The 21,247-nt window shown below is 40.9% G+C and overlaps 1 protein-coding gene across 2 annotated transcripts in view; it reads right to left on the reverse strand.

Moving 5' to 3' along the window:
- Window positions 1-21,247, reverse strand: part of LOC115228079 (DNA-directed RNA polymerase III subunit RPC2) — a 139,033-nt gene that overhangs the window by 2,827 nt on the left and 114,959 nt on the right. For both annotated transcript variants that reach the window (XM_029798751.2, XM_036513923.1), the window contains 4 exons: window positions 21,148-21,165; window positions 12,789-12,894; window positions 11,063-11,159; window positions 3,264-3,461 (listed from right to left, as the gene is read on the reverse strand). In XM_029798751.2, the coding sequence (XP_029654611.1) occupies window positions 3,264-3,461; window positions 11,063-11,159; window positions 12,789-12,894; window positions 21,148-21,165 (419 nt within the window). The remainder of the gene's footprint in view (window positions 1-3,263; window positions 3,462-11,062; window positions 11,160-12,788; window positions 12,895-21,147; window positions 21,166-21,247) is intronic.

Below are 21,247 nucleotides of genomic sequence, written 5' to 3' on the forward strand. Positions count from 1 at the left end.
GCACATAAGAAAACCATCCGAACGTGGCCGTAGCCAGTACCGCATCGACTGCCTCCGTGCTGTGGGCACGTACAAGCACCATCCGATCGTGGCCGTTTGCCAGCCTCATCTGGCACCTGTGTCGGCACATAAAACACCATCCGAGCGTGGCCGTCTGCCAGCCTCGTCTGCACCTGTGTCGGTGGCACATAAAAACACCATCCGAGCGTGGCCGTCTGCCAGCCTCGTCTGGCACCTGTGTCGGTGGCACATAAAAAAACACCATCCGAGCGTGGCCGTTTGTCAGCCTCGTCTGGCACCTGTGTCGGTGGCACATAAAATCACCCACTACACTCTCGGAGTGGTTGGCGTTAGGAAGGGCATCCAGCTGTAGAAACACTGCCAGATCTGACTGGACTGGTGCAGCTTTCGGGCTCCCCAGACCCCAGTTGAACCGTCCAACCCATGCTAGCATGGAAAGCGGACGTTAAATGATGATGATGATGATGATGATGATATATATATATATATATATATATATATATATATATCACAAACACACACACATGTATTTGTGGAGTATATATTTACATTCATATGTATGAGAACAGAAATATGTTTGTGTATATACACAGAAGCACAGACACACACACACATGCATGCATGCACACACACACACACACACACACACATATATATATGTACAGATAATAATTTTTTTCTCAAATGCAGGATAATGCTAATATAACAACATGAACAGGATAAGCTATCCATATTTTGCAGAAAAATCTGTTGGCAGCCATAGAAATTTTTTTCTGCAAAATATGGATAGTTTATCCTGTTCATGTTGTTATATTATTGGCATTATCCGGCATTTGAGAATAAAATTATTTCCTTGTTAGTATTTTTCAATACATCTCAACACTTCTAAAGCAAACTTTATTTCTTGACTTTCAACATAAGATGAAATTAATATATATATATATAGGCGCAGAGGTGGTTATGTGATAAGAAGCTTACTCCCCAACCACATGGTTCCAGATTCAATCCCACTGCACAGCACCTTGGGCAAGTGTCTTCTACTATAGCTTTGAACCGACCAAAGCCTTGTGAGTGGATTTGGTGGATAGAAACTAAAAGAAGCTCATCATATGTATGTGTGTCGGTGTGTCTGTCTGTCTATGCCTCTTTGTATCTGTGTTTGTCCTTCACCACCACCTGACAACCCATGCAACAGAAACTAATTAAAATGAAAACAGGCTTTAAAAAAAGTCCTGGAGTCGATTAAATTGACTAAAATTTATTCAAAGTGGTGCCCCAGCATGGCCACAGTCTAATGACTGAAACAATTGTGACTATGTGGTAAGAAGCTTGCTCCCCAACCACATGGTTCCAGGTTCAGTCCCACTGTGTGGCACTTTGGGCAAGTGTCTTCTACTATAGCTTCAGGCCGACCAAAGCCTTGTGAGTAGATTTGGTAGACGGAAACTGAAAGAAGCCCGTCGTATATATGTATATATATATATATATATATGTATGTGTATATGTTTGTGTGTATATGTTTGTGTGTCTGTGTTTGCCCCCCTTCCTGCCAACATCGGTTGATAACCGATGCCGGTGTGTTTACGTCCCCGTAACTTAGCAGTTCAGCAAAGAGACTGATAGAATAAGTACTAGGCTTACAAAGAATAAGTCCTGGAGTCGATTTGCTTGACTAAAGGCGGTGCTCCAGCATGGCCACAGTCAAATGACTAAAACAAGTAAAGTGTAAAGAGTAATATATCTTTTAACTTGCTTCAGTCAATGAACTGTGACCATGCTGGGGCACTGCCTTGAAGTATTTCGTTGACAAAACCAACTCCAGCACTTGCTTTTTTGAAGTCAGGTACTTATTCAATTAATCTCCTTTGGCAAACAGCTAAGTTATGTGGGCTATAAACAAAGCAACACCGGTTACCAAGTGGTTGGGAGGACAAATACAAACATAAAAATGCACATACATTATGTATAAATACACACACACACACCACATCATCATACATACATACATGCATATATATATATATATATATATATATATATATATATATATATACATGCCTATATACATGCATATATATATATATATATATCTACTTCTCTCTCTTCTCTTCCCACATGAACGGCGTTCGGCCAAGCCTGTTCTTTCTTTCTTGGTCTGACCGTTGTCCATGCAACATCAATATTCCTCCTTGTGTTCGTGAAATCTTGTATCCCTGCTGTAAGGCTCCATTACCACACATGCCAGCTTAATATAATTCGTCCTTAGTCGAAAGACACCTGTTGTTATGTCCTGATATTTTAATTTTATTTGTGTAACATTGTCTGTTTTTTCCCGTCCTTGTTTTTGTATACATTCGCTGCTTTCTTCCAAGGAATCTAATGCTCTTAGCTTAGTTTTTCCTTTGGGGCTGGCCAGATTGAAGCAATCTCAAGTATAATCAGCCGAAATTGTGAAGATAATCTGGTACTTCACTGAGAAAAGAAAACTTCAAATGACCCGCCCTTGTTTTCTCTGTATCATCGATTTGGATGTTTTGTTGTCCCATTTTTGTATCACCTAATTGTCCAGATGTTTTGCGTTCTTGTCCCATTTTGTATTTTATATATATATATATATATCATTGCAATTATGCAAAAGTCTCATAAGTCTAAAACATTGCTTTTTCAGAAAACGAAAAAATAGCTTTGCCATTCCATAGCAAAACCATCGTACTACACTTTGACAATTTTTGATATCTTGGCATCTGAAGCAGCTGGAGATATGATAGTTTGACCAAAAGAACTGGCTATTGCAAGCAATAATAAATATTGCAAAAAATTCATTTGGCCAAATTTGGAGATACGACAGTTTAACATAATAGCAACAATATAAACGTTTATATATATATATATATATATATATATATATATATACTGGCCTGCTCGCTTAGCCAGCGGGGTGGCGTCATTCGAAGGCTAAAACAATGCGAACGCATTGTGACCAGTGATGTGTAACAACATCTGATGGTCTGGTCGGTCACGTGATAGTGATATATATATACACATACACCCACACACACATATATATATATAATATTCATAGAAGTATAATGAAAGGCTGAAAATATCAGTTAAAGCAGACCGTCTGCAAGTGATTTACTACAGATAACAATTAACACAATTAAAATAGAATTAATTACTGATGACTTTAAGAAATCATTTTCATTCACAATGGCCTTTGTTAATAATCATGAGTGACATACCTAGCACCATAACCAATCAAACAATCTCTCTCCATTTCACCCAATCGAAGGCCTCCTTCTCTTGATCGTCCCTCTGTTGGTTGTCGGGTTAACACTGCACGGGGCCCCTTCGCACGGGCATGCATTTTGTCCAGGACCATATGCTTTAGCTTTTGATAGTAAATTGGCCCAAAGTAGATGTAAGCAGACATGGCTTCGCTAGAAGAAGAAAAAGAAGAAAATTTGAAATTTAAAATACATTCACACACACACACACATATTGATGGATGACCAAGATATATGAAAAGTGGGGAGAGTTGTGTGTATAAGACTGTGTTTGAAGGCGTCAAGCTGGCAGAAATGCCGGGTGAAATGCTTAGCGGTATTTCGTCTGCTGCTACGTTCTGAGGTCAAATTCCACTGAGGTCGACTTTGCCTTTCATCCTTTCGGGGTTGATAAATTAAGTACCAGTTGCATACTGGGGTCAATCTAATCGACTGGTTTCCCCCCCCCCCACCAAAAAAAGTTTTAGACCTTGTGCTTAGCGTAGAAAAGAATATGTCTGTATTTGGTATGGGGTGATTATGGTAAATTTGTGCTTGTGGAAGGGGTGGTCTATGAAGGGGCCTGAGGGAATGAGGTGTGTAGATAGGTCAGGGTGAGTATAGTTTTGTGTGTGCGTGTGTGTGTGTGTGCATGTTTGTATTTGTGTGTGTATTTGTGTCTGTGTCTGCATAGTGAGTGGCAGATAATGAAGAACCAAAGTGAGTGGCAAAACCCTGTAAAACTCACTCAAGCTGACAGATTGTAAAGAAAAAATAAATGGTGATATATGATATATATATGAAATACAATATAGATGATACATAATATTTAGATATATAATGACATAATTCATAAAATACATGATATATGATACATGACATATAATAAATAATATAATTGTTGTTTTTACATCCATTTTTCCATGCCAGTATGGGTTAGATGAATATGGTGTGTAGGCACTGTTTTATAGCCTGATGCTGTTCCTGTCACTAACCCTTACATTACCTATTTCTCAAGTAAAGGATCTTTTATTTCACAAATCTTCAAATGTGCAAAGTGACAAAAGGAATGACAACACCATCACTGATTCTAACAATGTAATTTATAGAGAAGCAAGGATTTAAACAAACACATAGAAACACACCTCCCACCCTCTCTCTCTCTCTCTCTTTCGCAGTATATCATCATCATCATCATCCTTTAATGTTCATTTTCCATGCTGGCATGGGTTGGACTGTTTGACTAAGGTCTGGAGAGCCAACGGCCACACCAAGCTCTAATCTGATCAGACAAGGTTTCTACAGCTGGATGCCCTTCCTAACGCCAACTACTTGGAGAGTGTAGTGGGTGCTTTTTACGTGCCATCGTTAACATCTGTTTTTCATGCTAGCATTAGTTAGACAGTTTGACAGGAGCAGTCCAGTCAGGTAGCTGTCCAAACTCCGATTGTCTGCTGTGGCATGGTTTCTATGGCTGGATGCCCTTCCTAACATAAACCACTTTACAGAGAGTGCTGGGTGCTTCTTTTACATATCACCAGCACAGTGCATTTATGCAGCACTAGCACAAGTGCACTATATATATATATATATAGACCATAACCGTGGCCTATGCCAGCGCTGTATAACCAGCCCATTTAAGAGTATCCTTTAATCATTGGACAATAAACTATACTTGTGAAGACCTGTTGAATGTAAGTGAAATCGCTGTCATGGCCAATGACAGTACTGCTTGATTGGCACCCGTGCCAGTGGAACGTTAAAAGCACCATTCGAGCGTGATCGTTGCCAGTGCTGCTGGACTGGCTCCTGAGCAGGTGGCATGTAAAAAGCACCATTTGAGTGTGGCCAATGCCAGAACTGCCTCACTGGCCCTCATGCCGGTGGCACATAAAACCACTACACTCTCGGAGTGGTTGACATTAGGAAGAGCATCCAGCTGTAGAAACTTTGCCAGATCAAATTGGAGACTGGTACAGCATTCTGGCTCGCCAGCCCTCAGTCAAACCATCTAACCCATGCCATAATGGAAAGCAGACATTAAACGATGATGATGATGATGATGATGATGATAATGATGATGATGATAATATATATAAACAATGGATAGAGAAAATTTATCCGTATTTTTGTTGTTTAATACTCTGAATTTCTTGAAATTCTTCTAAATGATATTAGGGTCTAGAGTAGAAAAGAATATTTTCTAGGACAATATTTTGCCATCAAAAATGATAAGTATACTTTACATTAAATATGTGGCTGTTAAAATGTAAGAGAGAGACAAATAAATCACTGAGTTATGTGGGGTGGGGGAGTCCTGTATGTCTATACATGTGTGTGTGTGTACACACACTCTCATATACACACAGTATCCTACTAAGCTGCCACCATTTGCTGATGTAACAATAAGTGTGCACTAAGAAAGCAGTCAAACAAGAGATGAGAGAGAGAGAGGGGGGAAATAGCAGAAATGGGTAGAGGGGGTTGGTAGGGACGAAGGTTGAGGCACAGTGAGAAACAAGTTCAGCACTTGAAGGAATTGTTGAAGGGTTTAGAAGCTGGGAGAAGAGGGAAGCGAAACAGAAGAGAAGCAGGGTGTAGAGGTGGGACAGGAGAATAACAACAACTGGTGAAGACATTTTAACTACAGTTGAATCAGGTTTGAAATTATGGTGATTAATACAATCCTTGATACATTGTGAAAGAGAGAGAGAAAGAGATAGCTTGTAGGTGGTTGCCTGACCTACAAGAAATAGTGGCCAATTCTTCCTCAATTCACATCTTTTACCAAATTTCAGTTGAAATATACTGCCTTTGTTTCAATTCATTTTTGAAAATGATAAAGAATTTAGTGAAATCATTTTATCAATATTTATGAGGTTTTTGGAACATAAATGAACATATAATTTTGATGGAAGATTTTAATTTAGACCATTATAACCCTTTTCTTAGAATATTTCTGTAGGAATACTCTTCCAGTGTTCAAATTAGCTTTTCAAGATAATGAAGAATATAGTACAATAACTGTCATTATTAAGCTGCTAGAACAATTTTCATCTCCCTGATGTATTTGTGATTTAAACACAGCACATGCAAAACAACGTTATCTCTGGACAAATACCACAGTAAATTACCTTTCAACAATGTATATACATTATGTACAATACAATACATTGATGGCTCAATGTGTGTGTGGGTTTGTGCACTTGTGTGTCTCCTTGTAATTAAAATCATCAAGAGATAATTATAAACAAGCATCACCATCATGCAATCAATGGTGCTCGTTTCCAATCTTCCATGAAAACTTGTCTGGTCATAAGGAAATATTACTTTTCTTGGAAACTGAGGACGGTTGGCTACAGGGCAGAGAAAGAAGAGGGGCATTGGCATCAGACCATCGAAAATCTGCCTCAACAAATTCCTTCTGACCTATGCAAACATAGAAAAGTGGACATTAAAATGACGATGATGATGACGCTTAGCTATGCCTAATGACGACCAACAAGAACATCTATACCAATTTGTTGTCTCAAAAGAGTTTAGCTGAATTCCCAGCCAGGCCCGCCTGACTGGCTCCTGTGCCAGTGGCACGTAAAAAGCACCCACTACACTCTCAGAGTGGTTGGCGTTGTGAAGGGCATCCAACAGTAGAAACCTTGCCAGATCAGATTGGAGCTTGGTGCAGCCGCCAGCTCTCCAGTCCTCAGTCAAACCGTCCAACCCATACCAGTATGGAAAACGATGATGATGATGATGATCCCAAAGCCTCGTTATTTTTACACTCTTAACACTCTTTTACATTTGTAAACTAAACCAACGGCATTAGTTCTTCAAAGTAATTCAATATAATGTTAATGATTCTCTGGAGGAGGTGATTCTGGTTTGTTTCTTTTTATTTCTTCAATTCTTTAACACTTGCAAACATATCAAATTCATCATCATCATCCTCATCGTTTAACATCCGCTTTCCATGCTGGCATGGGTTGGACGGTTTGACTGAAGTCTGGAGAGCCAGTGGGCTTCACCAGGTTCCAATCTGATCTGGCAAGGTTTCTACAGCTAGATGCCCTTCCTAACACCAACCACTCCAAGTGTAGTGGGTGCCAGCATGGTGGTACTGGCACTTCCACATTCAGATGGTGCAATTTATAATAGTTATAGCAACGATGAATGAACTGATAGCAACATTTTGGAAGTAAATAATAATAATGGGCTACTCAACCTGAAGAAAATTCTAGCTGGGCCCCACCTGCAAGGTCATGCACTGTTTATCTTGATATGCGATCACCATATTGCTCACATACGGTTGTGATGCATGTGCCTGGTATACCCTTATCAGACAGGTAGTCAGGATGGGTATATTAGGCTTCATATTTTCGTACCCCAGTCTTACTTTGATGGCATGGCATGCACTGCTCTCTCACATGATGATGATGATGATGATTAGTATTATTATTATTATTATTATAATAATAACAATAACAATAATAATAATAATAAAATGCCCTGATGCAGTACCAGGCAGTGGCTCTAATCTTAACTGATTGGAAGTGCTATCATGTACATTGTTTTGTCTTGGTATAAAAGATGGGCTACAGCAAATATTCTGCTCAATGCCACAGACTTGCTTGTCAGTTGGTTGACTTTAACCAGTTGAGTATGACACTTAGTGGCTGACGATATGTGCACCCCTGGTCATGAGCAGAAGTAGTAGGGGAGCATCATAGCCATGAGCTGAGAGGAATTTTTTGGAGTTTGAATAATAATAATAATATACAGACTGATCACAAACTTCATGCAAGGTGACCAGATAGTGTTGTTGTTCTGAACAAGGGGAGAAAAGAGTGCAGCATCATAGATGTGGCTGTCTCTGCAGACATGAATGTAACAGTGAAAGAAAAGGAGAAAATCAGAAAATACCAGGATGAAAGGCAAAGTCAACCTTGGCGGAATTTCAACTCAGAACGTTAAGACAGACAAAATACTGTTAAGCATTATGTCCAGGGTGCTAATGATTCTACCAGATCATTACTTTAATAATAATAATAATAATAATCCTTTCTATTGAAGGCACAAGGCCTGAAATTGTGAGGGAGGGGACTAGTCAATTACATTGACCCCAGAGTTCCACTGGTACTTATTTTATCAACCCCGAAAGAACGAAAGGCAAAGCTGACCTCGGTAGAATTTGAACTCAGAATATAGCAACAGGCAAAATACCTTTAAGCATTTTGTCCAGCACGCTAACAATTCTGCCAGGTCACTGCCTTAATAATAATAATAATGATGATGATGATGATGATGATTTCAAATTTTTTCCACAAGGGCCGCTTGTGGGAGGAGATTAAGTCGATTACATCGACCCCAGTGTTTCACTGGTACTTAATTCATCGACCCTGAAAGTTGATCTCAGCAGAATTTGAACTTAGAACATGAAGATAGATGAAATACTGCTAAGCATGTTGTCCACCATGCTAGCAATTCTGCCAGCTTGCCAGATTATTATCATCATTATTATTAATAATAATAATAATAATAGTTTCAAATTTTGGCTCAAGGCCAGAATAATAATAATATTAGTAACTACACCCTTCATCCTCATCACCACCACCACCATCCATTGACTACAACTCGCACAAACATCAGACACAATGATGAATCGTGCTACCTATCCTCTCTTTTCGTCATATCCCATCTATGTCCTAAGTTCACCCTCCCATGGGTTGGTCTCCAGATGGTGAATTGCAAGTAAAAACTGGATATTAATTACAGCAAGTAATATGTGCTAGAATACAGCGAAAGATTACAAACTCTGCAGCAAGACACTGCCAGTTTGCAATCTGAGAACATTGATGTGAGCCAAGTTCTATACCAAACCAATACAAAGACACATGTAGCAGCACTATCGGCTTACACTAAATTAACAAAAAATCAGACATTATTATTTATTCGCCCTCAAAGACACCATGTCACATAGTCTAATTCCCAAACACCTCGTTTTATTATGTAAATATAATTGGCTCACAACAGCGTCCTCCATTTTACATCCGTTTTTCTATACTGGGAGAGAATGGACAGGACATTTTGAGTGGGCTTCACAGCTGGATGCTGTACGTCCTTTTCAATATCAATCTTTTAAGCTGCCTCTTGCAACAAATAGAAATAATAATAATTTTAAATTTTGGTACAAGGCCAGCAAGTTCAGGGGAGGGGGCCAGTCGATAAGATCGACCCCAGTACTCAACTGGTACTTATTTTATCAATCCCTAAGAGGATGAAAGGCTAAGTCGACCTTTGTAGAATAGGAACTTAGGAAGAGCATCCAGCTGCAGAAAATCTGCCTTAAATTCCATCCAACCACAGGAAAGTGGATGTTAAATTGATGGGGACAACAATACACCCCCACTCTCACACAATTATGTCTTGTATCAAACTCCCTCACAACCCATCTCTCCCACACACACACCAGCCATGACAGGTCCTCTCCACATCCCCACACAAACTTACCTGCACACTTCCCCATGCCCTCACATATCTACCATACCCCCTCCTCTCAGCCAATCTGATTCTTCTCAACATCACTAGCTGTTTCTACTGTCTCTAAACATCTCCCCTCATACTCTTACAGCACATCCCACTATACCCTCTCCTACTTGGACTCCACCCTAGTGTTTCCTGTGGGCAGGTCCTCTCTCTTTCACTCTGATTCTCTTTCTCTCTCTTTAGCCCTCTCCCATTTCTCTCTCCTTCCTTGTCCTACTGAAGTAGCCAAATATCTCTTCAATAGTAAGAGGGGGTCTACCTCTGTCCCTCTGTCATACTCTAATCTCTAGGTTCCATTCCCCGTCTCAGCTGAGAAGTCCTTGTCTTGGGAGCACATGGGTGCTAGTGCCATGTAAAATGCAGCAGTGTAAGAAGCATGCATGTTGGTGCCACGTAAAAAGCATTGGTACTGGTCATCATCATCATCATCATCTAGTGTTTTAAATCTGGGTTTTGTACCTGTTAATGGTGGTGGCCGGATCTACCTCAATGCCATAGCAACTGAGGTAGGCAGGTGAAGCCCAACCCAACCTTTGGGCTGGCTGGCTGGTGCCCATTCCCCTTTGCTATCATGAAGCTTTTTTGGAGCTGGATTTTCTCAGTTTCTAGACGAGTGGCCCTGAGATGAAGGCCTCTAACACGGTTTTTAAGAAATGTGGTGGAAAACTAGCTCAGGAAGGCAGGGACGCTGCTCCTTGAGAACTCTTTCAGAGCCCCGCTACCAGGTTCTGGTGCCACATAAAAAGTATCCAATATACTTTGTAAAGTGGTTGTCATTAGGAAAGGCATCCAACCATAGAAGACATGATAAAACAGACAATTTGAACCTGGTGCAGCTCTCTGGCTGGCCAGTTCCTGTCAAACCATCCAACCCATGCCAGTATGGAAAATGGACATTAAATGATAATAATAATGATAACATGGTTGGCATCTGGAAGGGTATCCAGCTGTAAAAATCTTGCCAAAACTAACTTCAACTGTGTTAGTGCCATGTAAAAAGCACTGGGTCCATTCTGCGGAGTGGTTGGTGTTAGGAAGGGCATCCAGCCATAAAATCCCTGCCAAAACAGACACAGTAGCCTAGGGTAGTTTTTCTACCAGGCCAGCTCCTGTCAACTGTCCTCCCTATGCATGCATGGAAGAGGGACGTTAAATAATGACGGCGATAATGAATGAATGTAAACACATCCAAATACATAAAACAGAAAGAAAAAACTGCTGCTCTCGCTTACCCAGTGATTCCTGAAGTTACAAAATCCTTTCCAAGGTAATTGAAGCCATGTCTGATGAGATCCTCAGACAAGTTCACCACTTTATCACCACCAAATGCTACAATAATAAAAAAAAGATTCCAAGTGGAATGTGTTTATATGAAGCCACAACAGTTCATAGGAAGGTTAGAACAAAGTACAATATTCTAAAATGATAAGAACATGCAGAGAAATTCCCTTACTCTCTGCTCTCTAACCTCCACCCTCTGTGAGAGAAGAGAAAAAAACTCAAAGGTTGGAAATTAACCATTTAGATCATTGACCTCAACAGTGATGGGCAGCATCATTAGCACACTCGATAGAATACCTAGTGACATTTTTTCAAGCTTGCACAAACCAAAGCCTTGAGGATGGATTTGGTAGACGGAAACTTAAAGAAACCTGTTAAATGCGTTTGTGTGTGGTATCTTAAAAGGTGTGCTCCTTCGGTTATGATGGCAAGGGTATCAGCTGATACAATCAACGGAACAGCTTGCTCATGAAATTAACGTGCAAGTGGGTGCATACTCCACACACACACATGTACCCTTAATGCAGTTCTCAGCGAGATTCAGCGTGACACAAAGTGTGACACGGTCGGCCCTTTGAAATACAGGTACAACTATTTTTGCAAGCTGAGTGGATTAGAGCAAGGTGAAATAAAGTGACTTGCTCAAGGACACAATGCATCACTGGAGATTGAACTCACGACCTTGCGATCGTGAGTGAAATGCCTTAATCACTAAGCCATGCGCCCTCATATATATACATACATACACACACACACACACACACACACACACAATTTTGATTGAGAAGAGCTGGCAAGTAAAGTAAGATCACAGCCGTGGCCGATATCAGTGAGGGCATAACCAACCCATTTAAAAGTATCCTTGAATTGTCGGGCGATACGCTGTGCCTGAGAAGACCTATTGAGTCAAGTAAAATCGAAGTCAAAATCGAAATCAGTCATGGCCAATGCCAGTGTCACCTGACTGGCACTCGTGTTGGTGGCACGTAATAAGCACCATTCAAGTGTGGGTTGATGCCAATAACCCCTGACTGGCTGCCCATGCTGGTGGCACGTAAAAAGCACCATCCGAACATGGTCGATGCCAGTTCCCACCGACTGGCTCCTGTGCTGGTGGCACATAAAAAGCACCATAGGAACATGGTCAACGCCAGTGCCATCTGACTGGCCCCCATGCCAGTGGCATGTAAAAAAGCATCTACTACACTTTTGGAGTGGCTTGCATTAGGAAGAGCATCCAGCTGTAGAAACATTGCCAGATCAGAATGGAGCCTGGTACAACTTCCTGGTTTACCAGTCCCCAGTCAAACTGTCCAACCCATGCCAGCTTGGAAAGCAGATGTTAAATGATGATGATGATGATGATATACACGCATTTGTGAGTGTGTGTCTTTTTGTCTGTATTCATTCCTCACCATTGCTTAATAACCAGTGTTGATGTATTTACATCCCTGCAAGTTAGTAGTTCAACAAAAGCAACTGATAGAATAAGTACCCAGTTTTAAGTATTGGGATCAATACATTCAACTAAAAATTCTTCAAGGTAGTGCCCCCAGTATGGCTACAGAAAAAGAAAGTGAAGAAGGAAAGGAACAAAAAGAAGAGAAAATGGACAAGTGGTAAAAAGAAAGCAAAGAATATTACAGACTTCATCCGACAAAAGGAAGCAAACCTTACCAGTTCCATAATGAAATTTCCCATCTAAGACTCCAGCTTTTCCACCCAACAGTTCCATCAGTTTGCCAACAGTCATACGGGACGGATAGCCATGAGGGTTCATTATCTGAAAAATAAGGCAAAATTGTCTCAGTATTCCTGTTTTGCTGCCTTAAATGATAAGGATTACAAATTTTGGCACAAGGCCTGCAATTCCGGAGGTAGGGGCTGGGGGTTGGGTGTAGTTGATTACATTGATCCCAGGGCTCAACTGGTCCTTGTTCAATCAACCCTGAAAGAATGAAAGGCAAAATTAACCTTGGCAACATTCGAACTCAGAACGTAAAAATGGACAAATTTCCATTAAGCATTTTACCCAGCATGCTAATGATTCTGTCAGCTTCTCCACCTTAATAATAAAAATAATAATAATAATAATAATAATAATAATAATATTGGTTTCAAATTTTGGCAAAAGGCCAGCAGTTTTGGAGAAGGGGTTAGATCGATTACATCAACCCTTGTGCATGACTGGTACTTACCTTTTCAGCCCCAAAAGGATGAAAGGCAAAGTCAATCTTGGTAGAATTTGAACTGAGAACATTAAGACAGACATAATACTTGGCAGTACTTTGTCCAATGTGTTAACTATTTTGTCACCTTGCAATAATAATAATAATCATCATCATCATCATCATCATCATCATCATCATTTAACGTCCGCTTTCCATGCTAGCATGGGTTGGACGGTTCAACTGGGGTCTGGGGAGCCCGAAAGCTGCACCAGTCCAGTCAGATCTGGCAGTGTTTCTACAGCTGGATGCCCTTCCTAACGCCAACCACTCCGAGAGTGTAGTGGGTGATTTTATGTGCCACCGACACAGGTGCCAGACGAGGCTGATAATAATAATAAAAATAATAATAATAATAATAATTGTCGTTGTTTAACATCTGCTTTCCATGCTGGCATGAGTTGGACAGTTTGACAGATGACTGCACCAGGCTCCAATCTGATCTGGTAAGGTTTCTACAGCTGGATATCCTTCATGACACCAACCACTCTGAGAGAGTAGAGGGTGCTTTTTACGTGCCACCAGCACGGGAGCTACTCAGATGGCATGGCATCGACCATGCTTGAATGGTGCTTTTTACATGTCACCAGCACGGCTGTCAACAACCATGCTCAAATGGTGCTTTTTATGTGCCACCAGCAGGGGAACCAGTCAGGTGTGACTGGCATCAATGTTGCTGAAAAGGTGCTTTTTATGTATCACTGGCACAGGTGCCAGTCAGGCGGTACTGGCATCAGCCACGACAATGACTTTAATTGCCTCAACAGGTCTTCTCAAGCACAGTTTATTGCCCAATGATTGAAGGGTACTCTTAAATTGGTCAGTTATGCACACTGGCATAGGCCATGGCTACAATCTCACTTGCCTTGCTGGGTGTCTCCTCAAGCACAGCATATCTCCAAAGGCCATTGCCTCTGTGGGGACCAACATTCGAAGGTCATGCTTCATCATTTCATCCCAGGTCTTCCTGGGTCTACCTCTTCCACAGGTTCCCTCTATTGCTTGAGTGTGACACTTTTTCATACAGCTGTCCTCATCCATATGCAACACATGACCATACCAGCACAGTCATCTCTCTTGCACACCACATTTGATGCTTCTTAAATCCAACTTTTCTCTCAGGGCACTAACACTCTGTCGTGTATGCACACTAACATTTCACATCAAGCGGAACATACTAGCTTCATTCCTTGCAAGCTTACGCATGTCCTCAGCAGTCACGGCCCATGTTTCACTGCCATGTAGCATGGCTGTTCATACACATACATCATACAGTCTACCTTTCACTCTGAGCGAGAGGCCCTTTGTCACCAGCAGAGGTAGTACCTCTCTGAACTTTGCCCAGGCTATTCTTATTCTAGCAGCTACATTCACAAAGCTACTGACTTGGTTACCTAGGTAACTGAAGCTATCAACTACTTGTAGTTTTTCGCCCCTGGCCTGTAATGGAAGTTGTTCTCTGCACATTTCCAGCGGTTATTGCTCCTGAGCATCTGCCACATACAAAAACTATCTTCCCAGTTAGCCTTCTTTGATATTGCTGCACCGCTTATGTGTCCATAGCTTACACTGGGTACATCTTATGGATTTTCTACCTACACCTTTTCTACAGATCAAGCAAGGCCATCTATCCGAAGGGATTTGTGGTTTGTCTGCCTTTCTACTAACTAAGACTTTGGTTTTTACTAGGTTGATTCTAAGGTCCTTCGATTCTAGACCTTGCTTCCACACCTGAAACTTCTCTAGTTCTGATAGTGACTCAGCTATTAGAGCAAGATCATCAGCATAGAGAAGCTCCCAGGGGCATCATGTCTTGAATTCTTCTGTTATTGCCTAGAGGACTATGATGAATAAGAGAGGGCTGAGGACTGATCCTTGGTGGACCCCTACCCCTACCCAGAATTCTTCACTATACTTGTTGCCAACCCTCACCTTACTAACAGCATCCCTGTACATGGCTTATACAGCTCTCACTAACCACTCATCTATCCCTAGTTTCTGCATTGACCACCAGATAAGGGATCAGGGGACCCTGTCAAAGGCTTTCTCCATGTCAACGAAAGCCAGGTATAGAGGTTTATCTTTGGCTAGGTATTTCTCCTGCAGCTATCTTACTAGAAATATAGCATCAGTGGTGTGTTTCCCTGGCACAAACCCAAACTGCATCTCATCTAGACTGACTCTCTCCCTAATTAGTTGGGCTATGGCCCTCTCTGTGCCTTTCATTACCTGATCCAATAACTTGAGACCTCTGTAATTATTCATATCTAATGTGTCAACTTCCCCTTTGTAGCAATTCATTTCTACAGCTGAGTGAATTGGAGCAACGTGAAATAAAGTGTCTTGCTCAAGAACACAACACACAGCCCTGTCTGGGAATTGAACTCACAACCTCACGATCATAACCTCGACGCTCTAACCACTGAGCCATGCACCTTCACAAGGTTACACAGTTTTAAATATATAGCTGTATGTGTATTCACAAGGTTGTATGGTTGTATATTCACATTACAATTTTCCAAACTATTAACCTCGTTTTTAGAGATTAAAATTTTACTTAATTCCTTTTGTGCAGACGTAAATACTAAATTTTAAAAAATATATATATGTCTTTAAAGAGGAATTTAATGGTTTGAAAAATTGTAATCGTATTAAAAATTAAAAATAGAAGATATTCAGACATGAAACAGGTTTTATGTAAGTTCACATGATTGTACACCTATATGATCTCACAGAAGGGGATAACAGGGGATGGAGACTCCTGACAGTTTGCTGTGCCTGAGAAGACATGCCAAGCTAGGGACAGCTCGGTTGTCCATGCATACAGGCTTGTCTCCTGTGTTCTTCTCCAGCTGAGAATTCCTAATCGTGCGGGGATCGTGGGTGTTGGTGACATGTAAAAATACCAGTGCTGCATAGGAAGAGCACCCAGTACACTCTGTAAAGTGGTTGACATTAGGAAGGGCATCCAGCCACAGAAACCATGCCAGAACGTACATGGGCAGGAGCTGGTCAGCTGAAGAGCTGCCCAGCTCCTTTCAAACCAGCCATCCCATGCCAGCAAAGAAGATGGACATTAAATGGTGATGGATGATGATGACAATATAAACTTTGTGAGTGGATTTGGTAGATGGAAACAGAAGGCACATGGCTCAGTGGTTAGAGCGTTGAGGTTCCAATCATGAGGTAGTGAGTTTGATTCCCGGACCAGGTTGCGTCTTGTGTTCTCAAGCAAAACACTTTATTTCACGTTGCTCCAGTTAAATCAGCTGTAGAAATGAGTTGTGACGTCACTGGTGCCAAGCTGTATCGACCCCTTTGCCTCTCCCTTGGATAACATCGGTGACATAAAGAGGGGAGGCTGGTATGCATGGGTGACTGATGGTCTTCCATAAACAGCCTTGCCTTGTGCTTTGATGGGTAACTTTCTGTTGTGTGTGTGTGTGTACATGCACTCATGTCTTGACATCATGTGATGGCTGTAAATGAGAGTCATTGCCATTACAAGCAATGTCGCTTGTTTCCAATCATCCATGAAACATAAGTCGGGCTATGAGGAGATATTACCTTGGTTGGAAACAGGTGAAGATTGGCAGCAGGAAGGGCATCTGTAGAAAAACTGCCTCAGCAAGTTCCATCTCACCCATGCAAGTGTTATATTATTGTTTATTCACAAGATTGTGTGCATGTGTGCATGCATGTGTGTAAGTGTGGATTGCTTGAAGTGGAGTACAGGTTCTGTATATTAAGAAAAAGGTGGTGGTCAGAATTTGGATAAAAACTATTTAGCACTTTCATCCCGTTGAGGGATTCATCAGAATTTTTCTTAATTCTCAACCATTCATAAAACATCCTCTTTCCAAAACCCAAGAAAACAAGTTCAACAACATATTTTTTTCAACTAACTCACATTCTTTTATTCTTTTTCTGTTTCAGTCATTTGACTGCGGCCATGCTGGAGCACTACCTTTAGTCGAACACATCAACCTCAGAACTTATTCTTTGTAAGCCTGGTACTTATTCTATCGGTTTCTTTTGCCGAACCGATAAGTTACGGAGATGTAAACATACCAACATCGGTTGTCAAGCAACAAAGGACCTCTCCCTCAGAGTGAAAGGCAGATTGTATGATGCCTTTGTGCGAACAGCCACATAATACAGCAGTAAAACATAGACAGTGACTGCTGAGGAAATGTGTAGGCTTGAAAGGAATGAAGCCAGTATGCTTCGCTGGATGTCCAATGTCAGTGTGCATGTTCAACAGTGTAAGCATCTTAAGAGAAAAGCTGGACATAAGAGGCATCAGACGTGGTGTGCAAGAGAGACGGCTGCATTGCTATGGTCATGTGATGCGTATGGATGTGGACAGTTGTGTGAAGAAGTGTGAATCTCTACCAGTGGAAGAAAGCTGTAGAAGAGGGAGACCCAGAAAGACATGGGATCAGGTGGTGAAGCATGATCTTCAAATGTTGGGCCTCACAGAGGCAATGGCTAGTGACCTTTGGAGATATATCATGCTCGAAAACACCCATCAAGCCAAGTGAAATCATAGTCGTAGCTGTTGTTGGTGTCCCATAACTAACATCTGTGCCAGTGACACATAAAAAGCACCTTTTAAGCATTGGGCCTCACAGTAGCAATGTCACCGATGCTGGTGTTGCATAACTAGCACCTTTTGAGCACCGGGCTTCATGGAAGCAATGACAAATGACCAAGACCTTTGGCAATATGCTGTGCTTGAGAAGAAGACTCATCAAGCCAAGTAGAATTGTTGTCGTAGCAGATACTGGTGTCACACAACTGGCACCTGTGCCAGTGGAATGTAAAAGCACCCATTACACTCTCGGAGTGGTTGGCGTTAGTAAGTGCATCCAGTCGTAGAAACCATGCCAAATCAGGCTAGAATCTGGTGCAACCCCTCAGCTTACCAGCCCTGGTCAAACTGTCCAACCCAGGCCACCTTGGACAACTGACATTAAATGATGATGATGATGATGATATTTTCTATAGCTCAATGCCCCTCCTGTTGCCAACATCTACATGTGACCAGACAAGCTAATATTTCCCCATGGCCAAACATAGAGTGGGACTGAACATGAAAACCATATGGTTGCAAAGAGAGCCTCTTAACCACACAGCCATAAATGCTTAGCAAAAACAACAAACACAAAGGTAGACCATTTGAACAGAGCCAGAGGCAAGATATTAAGGAGACATAAGAGGGACTTATCTCACCCCACCTCACACATCAGTAACAACAAGATAAACTGGTAAAAACTAGTCTACACCTGAATAACAACCACAGCAGCAGCTGAGTGTGTGGCTTCAGAACAATAGAAAAGTGATGTGAATGAGGACCAGAGGCTGTGAAAGAAAATGATGAAGTGGCTGTATGGTAAGTAGCTGGCTTACCAGCCACATGGTTCCAGGTTCAGTCCCACTGCATGACACCTGGGGCAAGTGTCTTGTACTATGTGTGTGTGTGTGTATGTGTCCACCATCGCTTGACAACCGATGCTGGTGTGTTTACATCCCCGTAGCTTAGCAGTTCAGTGAAAAGACCAATAGAATAAGTACTAGGCTTATAGAGAGTCCTGGAGTCGATCTGTTCAACTAAAAGCGGTGTTCCAGCATGGCCACAGTCAAATGACCGAAACAAATAAAAGAACACTACTGAGGCAAGAAGACCAGAAGTGACCATAGAGGACAAAATAAACACACAGCATAAGATCATAGACTTTGGAATTCCCTGTAATAATAGTCGATACAAAAGAAATTGAAAAAGTCAAAAAATATCAGGATTTAGCTTGAGATATGAAGAGACTGTGGAAGACCAAGACAACAGTTATTCCTGTAGTAAAGGTGTATTTGGTACAGCACCCAAAATGCTACCTAACAGACTGAAAGAAATTGGAATTGAAACTTGCATTCTCGACCTGCAGAAAAGTACCATCATTTTGTCAGAATCCTAAGGAAGATTCTTGAGATTTCAGGAGACTTTTTTGTCACCAAACCTCAAGATAAAATACCTGCTAACTAAATTAGCATAATAATAATAATAATAATATGTTCTACTATAGGCACAAGGCCTGAGATTTGGAGGAGGGGAATAATCAATTACATCAACCCCAGTACTCAATTGGTACTAAATATCGACCCCAAAAGGATGAAAGGCAAAATTGACCTCGGCAGAATTTGAACTCAGAATGTAGTGACAGACGAAATACTGTAAAACATTTCACCTAGCATGCTAACGTTTATGCCAGTTCGCTACCTTAATAATTACAGGAGCACTCAGAGAATGCAAACCTCTCTTCCAAAGCAATACCAACGTCCTCTCAACGATTAGCTGGAGATGATTTTTAAAGTGAAATATCTGAAATAAACTCGACTGCTTTCACAAATGAGAATACTACAAATGAACCCGACCACTCTCAAAAATTTAAGTTAAAAAAACAGGAAAAGTAATCCAGAATCGATCCCAAAATCTTACCAATTCCTGCCTGTCATGAGGCCAAACATCCCTGAAAATTTCATCCGAATCTATCCAGCAGTTCTTGAGATATCTTGTCCACAGAAAAACAATCAGACAAACAAACACAACTGAAAACAATACCTCCGCCTTAACGAAAGCGGACATAATAATAATAATAATAATAATGATTTATAACACTCAAGCAAACCTATGATCAAAGGTGTTCTAGCCTTGACTATTTTTATCTGTGTCTCATTTTTTAAAGACAGTAGGAAGTGATTTGAAGGAGATTTAGCTGTTATTTCTAGCAGGTGCAACAACCATATAAAGGCTCCCTAATTACTGTTGATGATGATGATGATGATGATGATGTTATTGTTTAGCTTGTCTTCCAGGTAAGATAATACTTCTGGAAGATTGGAAACGAAGAACTAATAGTGCAGTGGTGATGCTCAATGTCAGACAAAGAGGCACAAACGCATATATACACACACATATACAAACATATATACATACATGCACATACATATATACATACATGCACACACATGCACATATATATATATATACATGCACACACACATATGCACACACATATATACATACATACACACACATGCACATACATATATACATATATGCACATATACATATGCACACACATGTACATACATATATATACACATGCACATAAATATAAACATATATGCACATACATATATACATACATGCATGCACATGCACATACATATATACATACATGCACACACATGCACATATGCACACACACAGAAGTCACTCTGAACAAGGGTCAATGAAAAAGCCCCTTAGTGCTAGAAATAAAAGCCAAATTTCCTTCAAATCATACCCCCACTGACTCACAAAAATTAAAGAGGGGCAGATTAATTAATGTAGTTACAGGTAAAAAAAATAATGAGACAAGATGGACAGTGCTGGCTCAACTGTGATGATAGGCCTATTTGATCAGAGCTAGCCTTGGGTTAAACTGGCCCTCTGGCAGTTATGACAATGAGTGTTCCAGTTAATTTAATCAACAGAACAGACTGCTCATGGAATTAACATGCAAGCGGCTGAGTATTCCACAGACAGACATACCCCTAATGTAGTTCTCAGAGAAATACATGTACAACTAATTTTGGCCTGCTGAGTGGACTTGAGTAGTGTGGAATAAAGTGCCTTGCTCAAGGACACGTGTCACCAGGAATTGAACTCACTACCTTATGATCATGAGCCAAATACAATAGCCACAAAGCCATGTGCATTTACTTAGGGTTAAAAGAAATCCGATTGGAAAAGTTTTGTTAATACTTACAATATCTGGACAAATACCCTGAAATAAATAAAAGAGGAGATGTATTAATATAAACAGGACAGATACAGGAAGAATAATGGATTTTGACTTAGGTACAAGA

This window comes from Octopus sinensis, linkage group LG2 (assembly GCF_006345805.1).
Source record: "Octopus sinensis linkage group LG2, ASM634580v1, whole genome shotgun sequence".
Taxonomy (NCBI): Eukaryota; Metazoa; Mollusca; class Cephalopoda; order Octopoda; family Octopodidae; genus Octopus; species Octopus sinensis.